At 46.9% G+C, this 16055-nt stretch overlaps 1 protein-coding gene across 2 annotated transcripts; it reads right to left on the reverse strand.

Annotated features, from left to right (window-relative positions):
- Positions 1221-16000, reverse strand: C8H9orf24 (chromosome 8 C9orf24 homolog). 2 transcript variants are annotated; one of them, XM_018052386.1, is made up of 7 exons: positions 15497-16000; positions 7191-7335; positions 4950-5080; positions 3895-3970; positions 3450-3684; positions 2185-2271; positions 1221-1383 (listed from the first exon to the last, which is right to left on the reverse strand). In XM_018052386.1, the coding sequence occupies exons 1-7, from the start codon at positions 15629-15631 to the stop codon at positions 1278-1280; spliced, it is 915 nt and encodes a 304-aa protein (XP_017907875.1). In that variant the 5' UTR covers positions 15632-16000; the 3' UTR covers positions 1221-1277. The 2 variants fall into 2 exon arrangements, with proteins under 2 accessions (XP_017907875.1, XP_017907874.1); XM_018052385.1 differs by lacking the exons at positions 4950-5080; positions 7191-7335; positions 15497-16000 and having other exon boundaries at positions 3455-3684; positions 3895-4059.

Below are 16055 nucleotides of genomic sequence, written 5' to 3' on the forward strand. Positions count from 1 at the left end.
TAGTTCTGGAGGAAAGTGCAGCTGCCGAACGTTATGGCACCCCACTCCAGTACTCTTGCCTGGAAAATCCCATGGATGGAGGAGCCTAGTGGGCTGCCGTCTATGGGGTCGCACAGAGTCGGACACGACTGAAGCGACTTAGCAGCAGCAGCAGCAACAGCAAGGCTAAATTTGGGATGTGTATGAGAAGGCGCGAGCCTCAGGGTAATGGGGCAGAGCTGGCTCTCAGGATTCCTTTTCCTCCAGGTTTGGGCAGGTTGAGGCCGTCTTGGCATAACGCTCTCATCAGCTCTTTTCCCATGTGTAAAAAGGGAAGGGGAATTCTGGGAAGATCCCAGCGGTTCAATGCAGGTTGGATCCAGTCAAGGACCCCACGGAGTGTAGCTTTTTTCCATCATCCGGGAGGCCCAATCTGTCAGTTCCCACCGGATCAGACCAGCAGTGTCTGAGGTTAGGGACTGGGAAGACCAGATTCTGCTCGGTATTTTGCAAAGTCTTCCCCCACCCACTTCCCTTGGTGACAGCCCTTATAAGTGCCTGTGCTGTGAGGAGGGGGGTGTGCCCCAGCATACACCTGCACCCAGGAGGAATAGGGTGAAAAAATACCAAAGACCCTAGAGACTCCAAAACACCCCAAACCTTGCTTCTTGAGGGACAGAGAAACAGGGCTTTGTTGTGTGACTTGAAATGAAAGACTTCTTGGTCATGAAATCTTCCAGAATTGTTCTGGAACCCACCCCTTGGACTTGGGTCAGGGAGGGCAGTAAGGGGTTCTGTATGGACTTTAGGGTGGCTGTGACAGAAGACTCTGGGGACAGAGATCAAGAGATTGGGTAAGGGACATGGCTTTGACTACAGGATGGAGGATTCTGGTCCACTGAGATATGGGGGTGATGGGACATCTAGGTTGGAGGATATTGGGGAAATGTCAGTTGTGCCCTCCTGGGATGGGAGGTGAATGGGACCTCCTGAGTGGCTAGGTGGGCCCGTTGGTTTGGGCTCTGGAATGGAAAGGAGGAGGACATGCCCCTCATAGAGCTACTGTTATGTGTCAGGGGGGCACTCAGTGCCACCCATGGGAACTACTGAGATGATGGGGTGGGGAGGGCTCAGTGCAGGATGACTTTGAGAAACTGCATCTCCGCTGATGAGGTGTGGCAGAGGCCTGAGTGACTGACTCCTCATGCCAGCCCTGCTGGGTGAGGACACTGCAGGCAGCCTTTAGGGTGAAGAATTAATTTATTGTTCAGCCCCCTTGGCCCGGCCAGCCCGGGCTTCTACCAGCAGTGGTAGTCAGGATAGGTCTCGGACACAAACTCAGGGTGGACAACATAGTTGTTTCTCTGCGAGCCGCCAGTCTTCTTGAAGTGACTTGTGTCCCATCTGTGGGGAGAGATGGGTCAGCCCTTTTGGACCCTCATACATCTGACTCCAGTTCTCAATGACCTCAGGTACTACTGTTAAATTTTTGATTCCCAATACCCACTCCCTAACATTGATTCCCTACCCTTTAATTCAAAAGCATCAATTGATGCTTTTGAACTGTGGTGTTGGAGAAGACTCTTGAGAGTCCCTTGACTGCAAGGAGATCAAACCAGTCAATCCTAAAGGAAATCAGTCCTGAAAATTCACTGGAAGGACTGATGCTGAAGCTGAAACCCCAATACTTTGGCCACCTGATGGGAAGAACTGACTCATTGGAAAAGACCCTGAGGCTGGGCGAGATTGAAGGCAGGAGAAGGGGATGACAGAGGATAAGATGGTTGGCTGGCATCACCGGATTGATGGACATGAGTTTTGAGCAAACTCTGGGAGTTGGTGATGGACAGGGAAGCCTGGCATGCTGCAGTCCATGGGGTCGCAGAGTCGGACACAACTGAGCGACTGAACTGAACCCTTTAAGTCAAGCCCTGAACCTAACACCCTGATCTCTTGACTCTAAGCCCCACTGAAGCCCCACTGCCAACCTGTAACTCTTCAATGCCAATCTCCATGCCCTCTCCTGGGGCTCTCATTTAGTTGCCAATTTGACTTCCCCATGGCACTAGCGCCCCCTTGTGTCATCTTCCCGTCGGTGCATTACAGCGAACAGTTCTCACCCCAGCTAGCTCCTGGGTCCCCCGCCACTCAAGGTTACAGCTTCTTTTGTGGTTGCGATTTTGCATGTGTGTGCGCCAGACTTACCTAAGGTTCGGACAGGGGTAGTACGACGGCTGGGGAGTTATAACAGCACATTGCATTCCGGGTCGGTGCTCGCAGGGAGACACACTCCTGAAGGAAGAAACGGTGGGCAGGAAGGAGTTGGGCCTTTTGATTTCTCTCCACACCCCGGCCCAGACCAAGACACTGAGCAGCGTGTCTTCGTCTGTTCAGGTATCTGTCCTACGGCTCGGAGATCCTCCCCTCCAGCCTCCTGACCCTTCAAGATCTCCTCGAAGTATTGCCTCCGGGAAGACACCTGAAAGTCCCTCTCCCCACAAGGCCGGATTTCTGCCGCCCAGGCTGGCCACGGAGAACGCTGTACTCTGGGGAAGGTTGGGGGTCCAGTCATTGAGGATCCTGGATCCTCGCTTATCGACGAGGCGATTTTCTGAGGCTTAAGCACTTTCTCCCTCCTCCATACCCTTGTGAGTGATAAGACCCAGTTTCGCTCAATACATCAGGCTCTCTCAGCCTGGGGAGGGACGGGGTGTCCCCACAGGGTTACGGACAGTGTTCAGGACCCCCTCCCCCTTTCGCAGTTCTCTAGGCAGACGCGGATGTTGGAGTTCTCGCAGGCTCAGCCCGCCTTGTCTAACGCCAGGTGCAGGGAGATAGATGGCAATCAGCTTCTGCTGAGCGCCCGAGCCTCAGTTTCCTCCACAATAACACGCGAGGCTGTCTATCTCCAGAGGTGGTACGGGGCTCCGAGGAGGCCAGGACCCTTCTGTTACCCACGCGGTCACCATTTCCTTGCCCTCTCAGAACCCAACGATAACCCTGCCGATGTACCAACCACGAGGCCCAGGAATAGGGGACACTATTCTGGGGACACGTGGTGCTCCGCAAGCTAGAACCTGCGTCTCCAGGGCCTGGTGGCCAGATTGGGGGCAGGGCCGGCGAGCGAGAGAACGGGATGAAATTGGTGCGCGGGATTTGTTCCTCCAAGAAGCTCTCCAGCGGAGCCTCCAGAAGACAAACAAGAGCCAGGTGGACCTTGAGCCTAGCTGGTTCAGGTCTCTAGCCTCAGCAGTCTGCTCAGGCCATGAAGCCCGAGGAAGGGACAGGGAGGCGCCCAGTAAGGGGACCGCGCGGGCTGGAGGCGGAGTGGGGTCTGGCACACAGGCCGGGCAGAGCTAGAAGTGGCGCGGGATGCCAAGCCCGCAGGGGAGGCGGGGCGGGGTAGGGCTGGGCTCTGGGGGCGGGGCTTGTTTGGGGGCGGGGCCCGGCGACAGCGCGGCCCTGCGAACCTTACAGTAGGCAGCTCTGTGCATAAAGGCCGCAGGCGGCGTTCCGTGCAGGGTGGCCCGGAGACGGAGTAGTCCATCCCACGCAGACAATAGTGGCGGCCCGAGCAAGCGCTCTCATATCCCTGAAAGGGCAGGCGGCCCGGCAGCGGGTCCACACACCCGCAGCGGGGCGTGATCTGCGGCAGCGGCTGGTTTCGTGACAGCGAGTTCAGCATGTTCACCACTACCTCGCGCTCTGAGCCCGCGAGCCCCGAGCCCAGAAGACCCAGACACAAAGTCATAGGAACGGCCAGAGAGGAGGTCAGAGACAGGAAGAGATGGAGACACAAACCGAAACAGGGTTACAACCTCTTCAAGGCCTTCAACATTTGTTCTATATCTCGAGGCTCCATCCCTCCGGCCTTCTGGTCTACCCATTTCCCACCGCTTTCCCTCCATCTGTTACCGTAGGCATTGAGTCGCTCCGGTTTAGGAGGATACACCAAGGGCATTCCTCGAACCACTGTCTCCATCCCGGCCTCCTGGAAGTGGCACAAACGCTACCTCAAGTTCTGACCCGGAAGAATTCCTCCCTTGGTGGGTTCTCCCAGAACACCCAGACTAATCCCAGGCCGCGCCTTCTACTCTTCTGCGCTCTGAGTGTTTGGGGTTGTCTCCGGGCAACGCAGTTTATTCCGCCTCCCTGGGGGGTGGGCATGGGGGTGGGGGAAGTGGAGCTGTAGGTGGACCCGGTCTGGACCTGGGTCCCTGCCATCCCTGTCTCCGCGTTTCCCTTTGATTTGATCCCTCCTTATCTAGCCGACTCTGTGTCACCGTGTCTCTCTAAAAGGAGTGTTAAAATATTGCATTGTTGCCTGTCCATCAGAATCATTTAAGGATCTTGTGAAAAATTCTGATTCTTGAGAAAGTTCTAATTCAGAAGGGCTCAGTTAACCTGAGGTCAGCCATCAACCTACAGCTAAGAGCCCCTATTCTAGCCTGCAATCCTCTCATATTCCTTCTTTCTTGATGCCTGAGGTCATGTCCAGACTCTTTCCTATGTCCTTGGAAGACTGTCCTGAATCTCTCTGCTCTGCTGGATGGCCTTGTTCTGCCTCCTTTTGTCCTTGTTATCATCACAAAGGAGGGAAGAGAGGAGCAGGTAGACTCAGCTTATCACTGACTCCTTGGCCAGACCACTAGAGAGGGGCCAGGTGGCAAGCTTCAGGAAGGTAGCATGTCACACCAGCCCCTGTCTCCACACAGCCTAGCCAGAGATTGGGACCCTGGAGACCCAGTTCCTAGAGATTGGGACGCAAGGGCCCAGCACAGCTTCACTCCTGAGCTCCCTTGTTTCCTAGGAAATATAAACCCTAGTGTCACAAGTGGGAAAAGGCCGTGGAACCTTGGTGGGAAAGGGATGAGAAACTAATGGTGAAATGTCAGACCCTGTGATTTGGGAGGCAGATGGTGGGGGTGCCATCCCAGGCCCCAGGCATCTTTGCTGGGCACAGTAGGTACCTTAGGCAGCCGGGGAAGGTATGTGGTATATTTGTTCCAGCAGTTGTAAGGTCCCATCCTCCATGTGTTATACCGGTTACTGCACAGGTAGTTTGGGTTGCCACACAGGTAGTTTGGGTTGCATTTGTCTGCTTGATCACAGGGGTGGAGATACATAAGACAGGATTACTCCTTTTTTTTTTTTTTTTTCTAGGATTGCTCCTTATTCTATCCCAGGATCTGGGGAGCCCCTAAATGTCTCTCCTCTGATCCCTACCACAAAGCTGGACTTCCACTAATCTCCCTTAGACCAGAAAAGCCCATCCTGGCCCCACATTTGTCTTAGATACTGAGATGCAGCCTGAATCCCACCTAAAGCAAGCTTCTGAGTGGGGTCTGTGTCCTTTGAGCTGGTTACTTTTCATCCTAGCACCACCCTCTCAGAATCAGCCAACGTGGAAACCCTGGAAATGAGCCTCCTTCCAAATCTTCCCTTCATCTTCCACATGCAGGCTCAAAGTCTGCTTATTCTGCCTCCTTAAAATCACTTGAGTCTATTCCTTCCTCCAATCCCCCATGATCTTACTCCTGTATTTCCGCAGTGCCTAAGCCAGGAGACAATAATGTCATGGTTAATAGAATGGACTCTGCAGACAGACTTCTGTGGTTCTAATTTCAGCTCTGCCAGATATTAACTGTGTGTGACCTTGATCTAGTTAATTTCATCTTGTCTCTGTTTCCTTACTTTTAATATGGGGCTAATAATACTATCTACCCCATAGGGTTGTTGTGAGATTTAAATAAGTTATATGTAAAACACTGAGAATAATGCCTGGCACACAGAAGACTATCATCATCATTATTATTGTGATTATTATTGCTATTAGTCTATTGGTCTTCCTACCTCATTTTGAAATCCTACAATCGAATCTCTACATAGAAACTTTGGCACTTATCATAAATGAAAATTCCCATGTAAAAACCCTCCAAAGCTGCACCCACCCAGTCACCTAAGTCTGTCCTGTAAGTTCCTCTGTGATCCACCCCACTAACAGTGTGAAGGAACACACCTGAGAGATTAGGAAAGCAGGTCTAGGGGCCACAGAGGAAGAGCAGGTGTGTGTACATGTGGGGTAGTGTGTTGGGACTGAGGGGTCCAGGTTGGACGGTTGGACATACTGAGTTTGAAGTGTTTGGGGCCAGTTAGGTAAACCTGATCATAATCAGCTAAAGGAGAGTAGAATTCTGGTGAGAGGTCAAGGCTGGAAATAAAGACTTGGAGTTGTCAGTAATTAAAGTTGTGGGTTAAATTAAATGGTCTCAGGAAAGAAATGAGGGAAGAAGGCTCAGATCAGCACCCCGAGAAACCCTATGTTTCCAGAATGATTAGACAAGAGACCCAGGAAATTGAGGCATCAGAGAAGCTCGTGGGGTTTCACATCTTCCTTTCACAGATGGAGGGAAGGAGTTTCATAAAGTAGAGAGTTGTCAGAGTGAAATGCACAAGGTAGGTCTCATAAGGAAAAGACTGAAGAGTCCCATGGATGAGGTAACTAGAACCATACAAGACCAATTTTAATAACATTAAGTATAAGTGTAGGAGATGCAGATTCCCAATTTTAATTGAACATTAATCAGTTCATTCAACAAATACTTAGGAAGCCTGATGCTATTCTGGATGGAGGGGGCCCAGTTCTAAATAAAACAAGACTTTCTTCTCTTTTGGAATGTATAGGGAGACAAATAATAAACACCTAACCAAATAAGAAAAATGATTTCTCATAAGGCATAAGGAGTGACTCTTATTTTCAAGAATTTTGGCTGTTAGGGGGAGGAGCAAGAGATAATTTTTAGGCAGAGGAAAATTAGAAAAGTCTTCCAGGTTGAGGAGAGAGAGGTGTGGTGGGGCAGGGCCACCCAGAAGATGGGAGAAAATGGCACCCAGAATACACATGATGGAATTTGTTTGGAGGAGGCTAATGCTCCCTTCCTTACTCTAGGGATAAGACCAAGGCCTCTTCCAGTTCTTTGGCACAGACTGGGAGCTCCCAAAAGGTAGAGCCTGGATCTCCTTCTCCAGGGTCAGGGGTCAGGGTCAGGGTCAGGCCAGATGGTTGGGACTCAAGTTAGAATGGGGGAGATAAGAATAGAAGGCCAGGTTGTGGATGGGAATAAGGACCAGGGTGGAGGTCAGGATTCAAGTTGGGTTCAGGTGTAGGGTCTTTGCTGGGGTCACTGAATGGGTGAGCAGTAAGGCCCTACCTTCCTCTGGACAGAGCCAGTACTTCTCAGGGAAGTAGGGGTGGCTTGGTATGGAACCCTTGCAGCTGTAGTCCTGCACAGCACACTTGAGCATCTTCTGCAGGGCATCAGGATCCACATGGCGCTGTGCAGTCTGAGTCAGGCCCTGGGCAAGGGGAGAGGGGAAGAGATGGCTAGGTGCATGGAGACCCCAGCCTTGGTATCCTGCTGGACCTAGATTTAGCTCTTAAGGTCAGCCCAGGTGGGTGTTCCACCCCTCCCTCTATGCTGGAGGGATATCCAAGCCAGCTTTGCTTGAGTCACCCTTTCTTCCATCTAAGGACTCGGAACCTGATGTTTGCCCTCAGTCAGAATGACTTCCTGATGTTCTCATTCCTGTCCTTTCCCTGACTAGGACTTCTAAGGGCAGAGCTAGGTGTCTTGTCTTCTTTCTTCCAGACTGTGTGCTGCCTGGGCTCAGGGTCTGGGTCTCCCCCGACAGATCAGTAGACCTGTGGTGGAACCTGAAGCCTCAGGACAGGCTGGCTGCCCTGGGAGCTGGCTGCCTTAGGCAGGTGTTTAGGATAGGGAGGACTCTCGAAGAATCTGGCACCCTAAAGGAGATGAAGAATGGGGCCAGAGGGGCACCTACTTTAAAAATCGAATTCTCTGACTCCAGCCTGAGCTGAATTCTGCTGTGGCTCTCATCTTGACACCAGTATTACACTTGACCCTGACATTCACATTGTGCTATTTTTCATCCTAGCCTGGCTTTTCCCCTGATCTTGGTTCAGACTCTAGGTCCCTCTGCTTCTTGGGGTTCACCTCATCTTATCCTATCACCCCAAATTCCAGATCAAGGTCTCCCTTTGGAGGCTCCCTTCTCCTCAGCTAAATGTAGATTGCCAGGTTAGTTGTGGGCCCATGTCTTTGTAGGCATCCAGGATGAAAGGCAGCTGGGTTACAGAGGTGGGCCACCCAGCAAAGTCAAATACCAGAAAGGACTTTCTCATCATGGGGGGCAGCAAGGTGCTGGGCTGGTGACGTTGCTACCACACTTCCCCCATGTGATCTAAAAAGCAGAGGCTTCTCTTGGCCAGGGGTGAGACCTTGCTGCTCCTAATGCTCCTGCTGCTGCTGCTGCTGCTGCTAAGTTGCTTCAGTCATGTCTGACTCTGTGCGACCCCATAGATGGCAGCCCACCAGGCTCTGCCATCCCTGGGATTCTCCAGGCAAGAACGCTGGAGTGGGTTTCTGTTTCCTTCTCCAATGCGTGAAAGTGAAAAGTGAAAGTGAAGTCACTCAATTATGTCCGACTCTTCGCGACCCCATGGACTGTAGCCTACCAGGCTCCTCCGTCCATGGGATTTTCCAGGCAAGAGTACTGGAGTGGGTTGCCATTGCCTTCTCCCCTAGGAAGAGAAGGCAGGGGCTCCTAGGCCCCTGAAAATCCCTTAGCTGAGGGGCTTCTTGGGTCCTGCATGCCAACTGAGGTTTTGTTCTGTGGGCACATCCTGCACAGTCATACTCCATGTGGGTGAAGGGGCCCCAAGACTTAGTACTTTCCTAAGTTTTACACACACACAAACACATGCAAGTCCAGACACATAGATCTGTGCACCCAGATACACTCATAGCACATATACAGATGTACATCTATGCAAACACAGTCAGACATGCTCACGGACCCATAGACACTCAGACATGCTCACAAACCGTGTGCGCTTGTGTGTATGTGTGCGCTCGTGTATGTGCGCGCATACACATGCAGTCATTAAAAAGAACCCACAGTATCTTCAGTGTTTCCCTTTAGGGCTTTCCTCAGATATTTATTATCTTTGTTTGTCTGTTCATGAATAGGAGACTATAAAGACTAACTGAAGGCTTCGAGCTGTGGGTGGGCATCATTGTAGTCTGATCTGGCTAGACTATTTGTTGCAAACTCTGTTAGTATCTGTCTTTTCTCTTGGGTTGATCAGATCTCTCCAAAGAGACTCTTTCAATCTTTGGCTTGAGAGTTGTACCTGGCTGCCATTGTTTTGAGAACCTAGTGGAGAATAGGGCTGGTGGGGGTATTAGCATTCAGCATATGGAGGTTCACCTGTTTTCAATATGGTACCCTGACCTTAGCTGGGCCTGGAATTCCCAGTCCTGAGATCCTTGCCAGAAAATAAGCCTTCTGACTTTTGCAGAGATGAGCAAGTAGTCACCCTATGGCATGGAGTAGAGGAGGGAGTTAGTGGTTTTAATAGTTTCTTTTTATTTTGTTAAAGCCAAGCATTATGCAGGATCCTAGTTCCCAAATTCCACCAGCCAGGGATCAAACCTGTACACTCTGCATTGGCAGCATGGAGTCTTAACCACTGGACCACCAGAGGAGTCCCTTTAATGGCTTTTTAACAGCGTTCAAATCATTGTTTCAGCCTTGGTCCTGTCCCATCTTAGTTTCAGAGAAGCCTAATATTACTTATTTCTGAACCTTTGGAAAATTCCGTAGTTTTAAACTGAATTATGCCTTGTGTTTCCCACTATTAGCTTTGGATTCAGCTTTCTCAGAACTGTTGACAGTTACTTAACTATCACACTTTCCAGCTTCTGAAATTTTGTTGTCATTGTCCCACTTTTCACTATTTTTGTGAACTGATGTCTTAAATGTCCACTTATTGTAGTTTTAGAGGAGTTTTAGGAAGGGGTCAAAACATGTGCTCAATCTTCACCCAGAGAATCCTTTATACATTCTACATATTCTTTTGTCAGTTACATGTTGCAAATATCATCTCTCAGTTTATGGCTTATATCTTCATTTTCTTTTTGGTGACTTTTTATGAACATAAGTACTTAATTTTAATATAACTGAATTTATTAATCTCTTAGGTAGTGCTTTTGTGACTTAGGAAATCTACCCATAATCTAAAATAATGGAGATAATATATAATTTCTTCTAAAAGCTATACAGTTTTACTTGCTATATTTAAGTCTTAATTTGTCAGGAACTGGATCTTGTGCTTGGGGTGAATTAGGGATCAATTTTATTTTTAATCTACGTGGGTAATCAGTTGTCTCATTGAGTAATCTACCTTCTCCCACAAATTTTTAAAAGTATTTATTTACTTGGCTGTGTTGCGTTTTAGTTGCGGCACACGGGATCTTTTGTTGTGGGGTGGGGGCTTCTTCTAGTTGCAGCATGTAGGCGCAAATGAGGGCACCAGCTGGGTAGTTGCAATGTGCAGGCTTATTTGCCCTGCAGCACGCGGGATCTTAGTTCCTCAACCAGGGATCAAACCTGCATTCCCTGCATTGGAAGGTAGATTCTTAACCACTGGACCAGCAGGGAAGTCCCTCCCACATATTTGCAAAGCTACCTCATCCTGATACATCTTTTCCCATAGCTTTACTTTCTTTTTTAAAAAAAATTTTTTAATGTATGTACAATTTTTAATATTTATATTTATTTATTTATTTGGCTGTGCTGGTCTTAGTTGTGACATGTGGGATCTTTAGTTGCAGCATGTGGGATCTAGTTTCCTGACCGGGGATCAAACCCAGACCTCCTGTATTGGGAGCACAGAGTCTTAGCCACTGGACCACCAGGTAAGTCCCTCCATAGCTTTACTTTCAATCATCTCTGTTGCATATTGTTTCTATTTATGTGTGGCTCCATTTCTGGTCTGTTTTATTCCATTAATCAGTTTGTATATTCCTTCAGTAATACTATGCTTTATGAATTTCTGTAGATTGGTAATAAATATTATTATCTGATAGAGCAAGTCCTCATTTTCTTCAGGTGTGTTTTAGCTAGTCTTGGGCCTTGGCTCTTCTCTATAAATTTCAGAAACAGATTGATAAATTCTTCGAATAATCTTATTCAGATTTTAATCAGAATTGTATTGAATCTCTATGTTAGTGACTTTTCCTCCCCAAGAGCATGCTATGCCTCTTCATTTAAGTATTTTCCTAAAGTATTCAAAGTTTTATAATATTACCCATACAGTTTTGCATAGACTGTTATTTATTTCTACTAAGTTTTACTCTTTGATGCTCAATTGATATATACTTTAAGATTATGCTTCCTAAACACTTGTTTTTGATGTAAAGAAATGTGGTTGACTTATCTTATATTCATCTGACTTTCTAAATTCTTATTTGAATAATTTTCAGATTCTATATGTACAACTGTATTATCTGTGAATAATTGAATAATGACAGTTTTTATAAAAATTCCTTTCCTATCCTTGTATCTTACATGATATTTTTTCCAATATACAATTTACACGGTATTGTTTTCCAATATTTTGGTTCTTTCTTTAAATTTTACAAGCTAAAATCATTATAATGATTTTCTGTAGACAGTTTTGCTTAAATTTATCTTATTTACCAATTTCTTAGCTCATCCTTCCTTCTTGTATCTCAAAGTTTCCTTTTGTGATTAGTTCCCTTTCCTCAAAGTATATCCTTTAGAAATTCTTTTATAGTAGGTCTTATGGTAGTAAATGTTTTAATTTTTATTTGCCTGTAAGTGTCATCTTATTTATTTATTGGTGTTGAAAGGAAGATGCATTGAAAATAATTTCTCTCTGCATGTTTTTAAGGTCATCTCTTATGCTGGTGTTGTGCAGCTTTGGATGAGTTACCTAAGAATCCGTGGATTCATTTCTGGGTAGTTGTGGAAAATTCGGAGCCTTTCCCTCTTCGGATAATTCTCCTTTCTGCTCTTTCATCCTAGGACTCTGAGTAGTTGTGTGAGATCTTCCCCTTCTTTCATGTTGCTTAATGTTTCTTCCATATTTTCTGTCTCTCTGTGCTGCATTCTGGAAAATTTATTTCATTCTTTCACTTTGCTGACACTCAATTTTTTCTTTTTTAAAATTTTGGCTGTGCCTGGTCTTTGTTGTGGCATGTGGACTCGTCATTGCGGCACATGGGCTCCTCTCTAGCTGCTGTGTGCAGACTTAGCTGCTCCACTGGCATGTGAGATCTTAGTTCCCTGACCAGGGATTGAACCTGAGTCCCCTGCATTGGAAGGCAGATTCTTAACCACTGGACCACCAGGGAAGACCCTCACTGACACTCTTAAGCTGTGTCTAATTAGCTCTTTAACTCACCCATTGAGTTTTTGGTTTTAACATAGATATCTTTTATTTCTAAAATTTCTATTCATTTAAAAATTTGTCTGTCCTTTTAAGAACATAACCTCTTATTTCTTGCTCTTTTTGATGATTTCACACTTCATTTTTAAAGACTCGTAATTATTTTGTATTCTTTGTTAATTCCAATATCTTATGTCCTTGGAGGTTTAAGGCTGTTGCTTATTGTTTTTACTGCCTCTGTCGTATGGTGGTTTGTTTCCTTTTATCTCTTATTATGAGCTCAGATTTGAATGACTGTACTTTGAAGGGTACCTAGAGACCTACATTGAAGATATTTTCCAACACAGACTATATATACATGTGTGTGGGGGTGGGGTGGGGGCAGGGAGCCAGGGATCATTGGATTTTCTGGTTCAGTTTGAGAATTACAGGTTTAGGTTGCTCCATCTTGCAGCTAGCTTAAGGCTTAAACTCCTGCTTGTAGTACTGATAGTGGCATTTGTTCTCAGGGCAATCCTGTCATCTTAGTATACTTACCACTCATCTCCACTGACAGTCTAAAACAAAATAAAAATTAATTTTTATGCAAGACCTAGTTGTTTGGAACCAGGAGTGTCCTTCAGTTTTAGACCACCATACTGTCAGAAGCAGAAGCCTTTTCTTTCATTATTAATCCTACTGCTATCTAACTTTCATTCCTTTCCACTCAACGAAGCTGTATAGTCAGGTGGCTAAGGGTTACTACAGCCAAGAGATCCCTTTCTGTGCTGACAACATTTGATACTGAGCTTTGTCTAATAATACTGTCTTTGTTGGTTTCTCTTGGATTTTTCCTCCTATCACTCTGTATCCTTTCATGGCTCTTCTTCCTTTACCTACCCCCTGAATATTGATGTTCTCCACAGTTCTGTCCATTTTCTTACTCTTTTTCGGCAATCTGAATTACTCCTATGATTTTAGCTACCACCTATGTGTTGATTTCAAAATCTATGTCTGTAGTCCGGACCTCTTTTCTTTGCTTCGGATAAGTATATCCAGCTACCTATCAGACATCTTTACCTGGAAGTCCTTGAATATTTTTGCCCCCAGAAGAACCCCAAACCTCTCTCTAATGTGCATTCCAAATCTCAGTTGGTAGCACTGCCATTCTTCTAGTTTTCCAGAGCCCTAAACCCAGGAGTCATCCTAATCTCTCTCATCTTCATATCCAGATGGTGACCAAGATGTGTTGACCTACTTCCTAAAAATTCTCTCCTATTGAGTTTGGAAAAGCAGGCAGGCATTTTCATATCTTGCTGGTGGGCATGTAGATTATTATGACCTCATCACAGCAATTTGAAGAATATATCCAAAGTTTCTTAGATGTGGCCTTTCTCCCAACAGTTTCATATCTATGAATTTATCCTAAGAGAACAGTTGATGTACACAAAGAATGTACAAGAATGACTATACTAGCAAACTTTTATAAGCAATCTAAGTTTCCAATAGTATAAAATTCCTGAACTATATTTTGGTACATTCATAAAGTAACACACCATACAGTTATTAAAATTACATTATTGAATATTTTTGACACAGGAAAATGTACTTGATAGATGGTTTTGCAGAAAAAGCAAGATTCAAAACATGGTATACAACATGACACCAACTTCATAAAATTTTTTTGCTTCCTGAAAGGGCACAGGGTAATAAATTACCAGTGGTTATTCTAGGTAGCGAGAATTACAGGACTTTTTCTTTGTGCTTCTGTTAAGTTGTCCCCATTTTCTGCATTGAGCATATATTTATTTTGTAATTACAAAAATAATTTTTAAAATGTCCTCCTATTCAACAAATTCCCCTTTTCACTGCTACAGACTCTCCTTATCTCCCACCTACATCCTCTCCCCTTATCCTTCACCATCTCATGGGGCTTCCTGCCCTCAGTCCCAGTCCCTTCAATCTCCTGCCTCTGTGGCCAGAGTTGCTTACCATCCAAGCATGACACTCCCAGGATCAAAAACCTGGAGCATTATGACCACATTTCGCAACACAACCTGTGGCTCTTCATGGTTTGCAGGCTCCTCTCTTACCGTAGGGCTGGTTCCTCTCTCTGCTCTAGTCCTTAGTAACTGGTGGGTCCCCGCCGCGGTGTGGCCCTTTTTTATATCTCTTCTGCTTGAAGCGTCCTCCTCCTGGCTCTCTTTTTTAAAATCAATCAATTTATTTTTTTGGCTGCGCTGTGTCTTTGTTGCTATGCACAAGCTTTCTCTCGTGGCAGGCTCAGTAGTCGAGGAGCACGAGCTTAATTTCCCCGTAGCATGTGGAATCTTCCTGGACCAGGGATTTAAGCTGTGTCTCCCGCACTGGCAGGTTCGCTCTTAATGACTAGCCCACCAGGGAAGCCCCTCCTGGATCTCTCAGTAGACCTGCCCTTCAGGCCCCTGGAGCGAGCTCTTCTTTCTGATTCTTCTACCAGCACAAGCCTCTGCTGTTGCACGTTTCACACTGGGCACTTTGTTCCTTTCTTGCTGAGAGCTCCTCAGAGGCAGGGCCTGGCTCTTCATGGTTGTAACTATACCATACCTGGCACACGTAAGTACTCAGCAAAGTTGTGCTGGATGGTACACACAGATTATCTTCCGTGGGCAGAGTCACAATTAGACTCACACATCTCCTCTCCATTTTGTGAAGCTGCACACCTCCACTTGGCCGCCTGTCTTCCGCCACAGGAGACTGTGACATGCATGCATAAAAACATGCCTGTAGGCACAGCCCACAGGCAGCCTCAGGGCCTTTGCACTTTCTGATCACTCTGCCTGGAATCCTGTTCTTTCAGTTCCTCACATAGCTCAAAGGTGAGCTAGTTGTTGCTCACTTTTCCAGTCTCAACTTAATATCACCTTGAAAGAGAGAGAGACCTCTTCCATCACTCTCAGTATAAGTAGCTCTCTCTTACTTTTCATTTCCAGTACCATGTTTATTTCCTTTACAGAATTTTGGACAATCTTGTTTATTTCTTATCATCTGTCTCTCTCCATTCCCTATCCTGGTGGAGTAGCAAGGTACCATGAGGGCAGGATCTTGTACTACTTTATATATATTAGAAGTTCTATGCCTAAGCAAATGAATCATATACACACAAAACTACAAATAATTACGAACACACAATGACAGCCACACCATCAGTTATCCAGACACCCACAGCCATACATTCTGGACTGCACTCCCCCAAATCTCCCACACCAGCTTCCCACTTACCCGGGTCACAAACTTGTTGGCTTCCCAGGCCCACAGAGGTGGGTCCTTGTAGACCTCCTTGATGGAGGTAGGGGCCCTGTAGGAGTCACTGTAGGTGCTGATGGGGGTCTTGGTCTTTCGGGAAAAGAGGAACATAGTGGGGTCTGGGGGACGCCGTCGTGGGCTTTACCTACCAAGGGCTCCTGCAAGACATCAGTGACCACCCCTTCTTTCCCAGACAGCCCAGCAGGTACCCCTAGCTGCTGTGACCCCCTCCTGTGGAGGGTCTCTCAGCTTCCCTCCCTCACAGCCTTCTTGCTCCTACCCCACCCTGATTCCCTCTCTACGATGGGCACTGCCCATTATGATATCATCTGGCTCAGCCCCATCTCCGGGGAGGTGAAGACTGACTCCCCACCCCAGTCTCTTCCTGCCTTCAGCCTCTCAAAAGGGCCCAGTTTCCAAGAGTTCACAAGGTCCCCAGAGACCTTCTAGGCCAAGCTTCTCACTGTGGTGAAGAGGAATGGAGATTCCGAGGGGTAAGTTCAGAGGGTCAGTTCTCTGCCCTCCCCGGCCCATC

The sequence above is a fragment of the Capra hircus genome, chromosome 8, assembly GCF_001704415.2.
Source record: "Capra hircus breed San Clemente chromosome 8, ASM170441v1, whole genome shotgun sequence".
NCBI lineage: Eukaryota > Metazoa > Chordata > Mammalia > Artiodactyla > Bovidae > Capra > Capra hircus.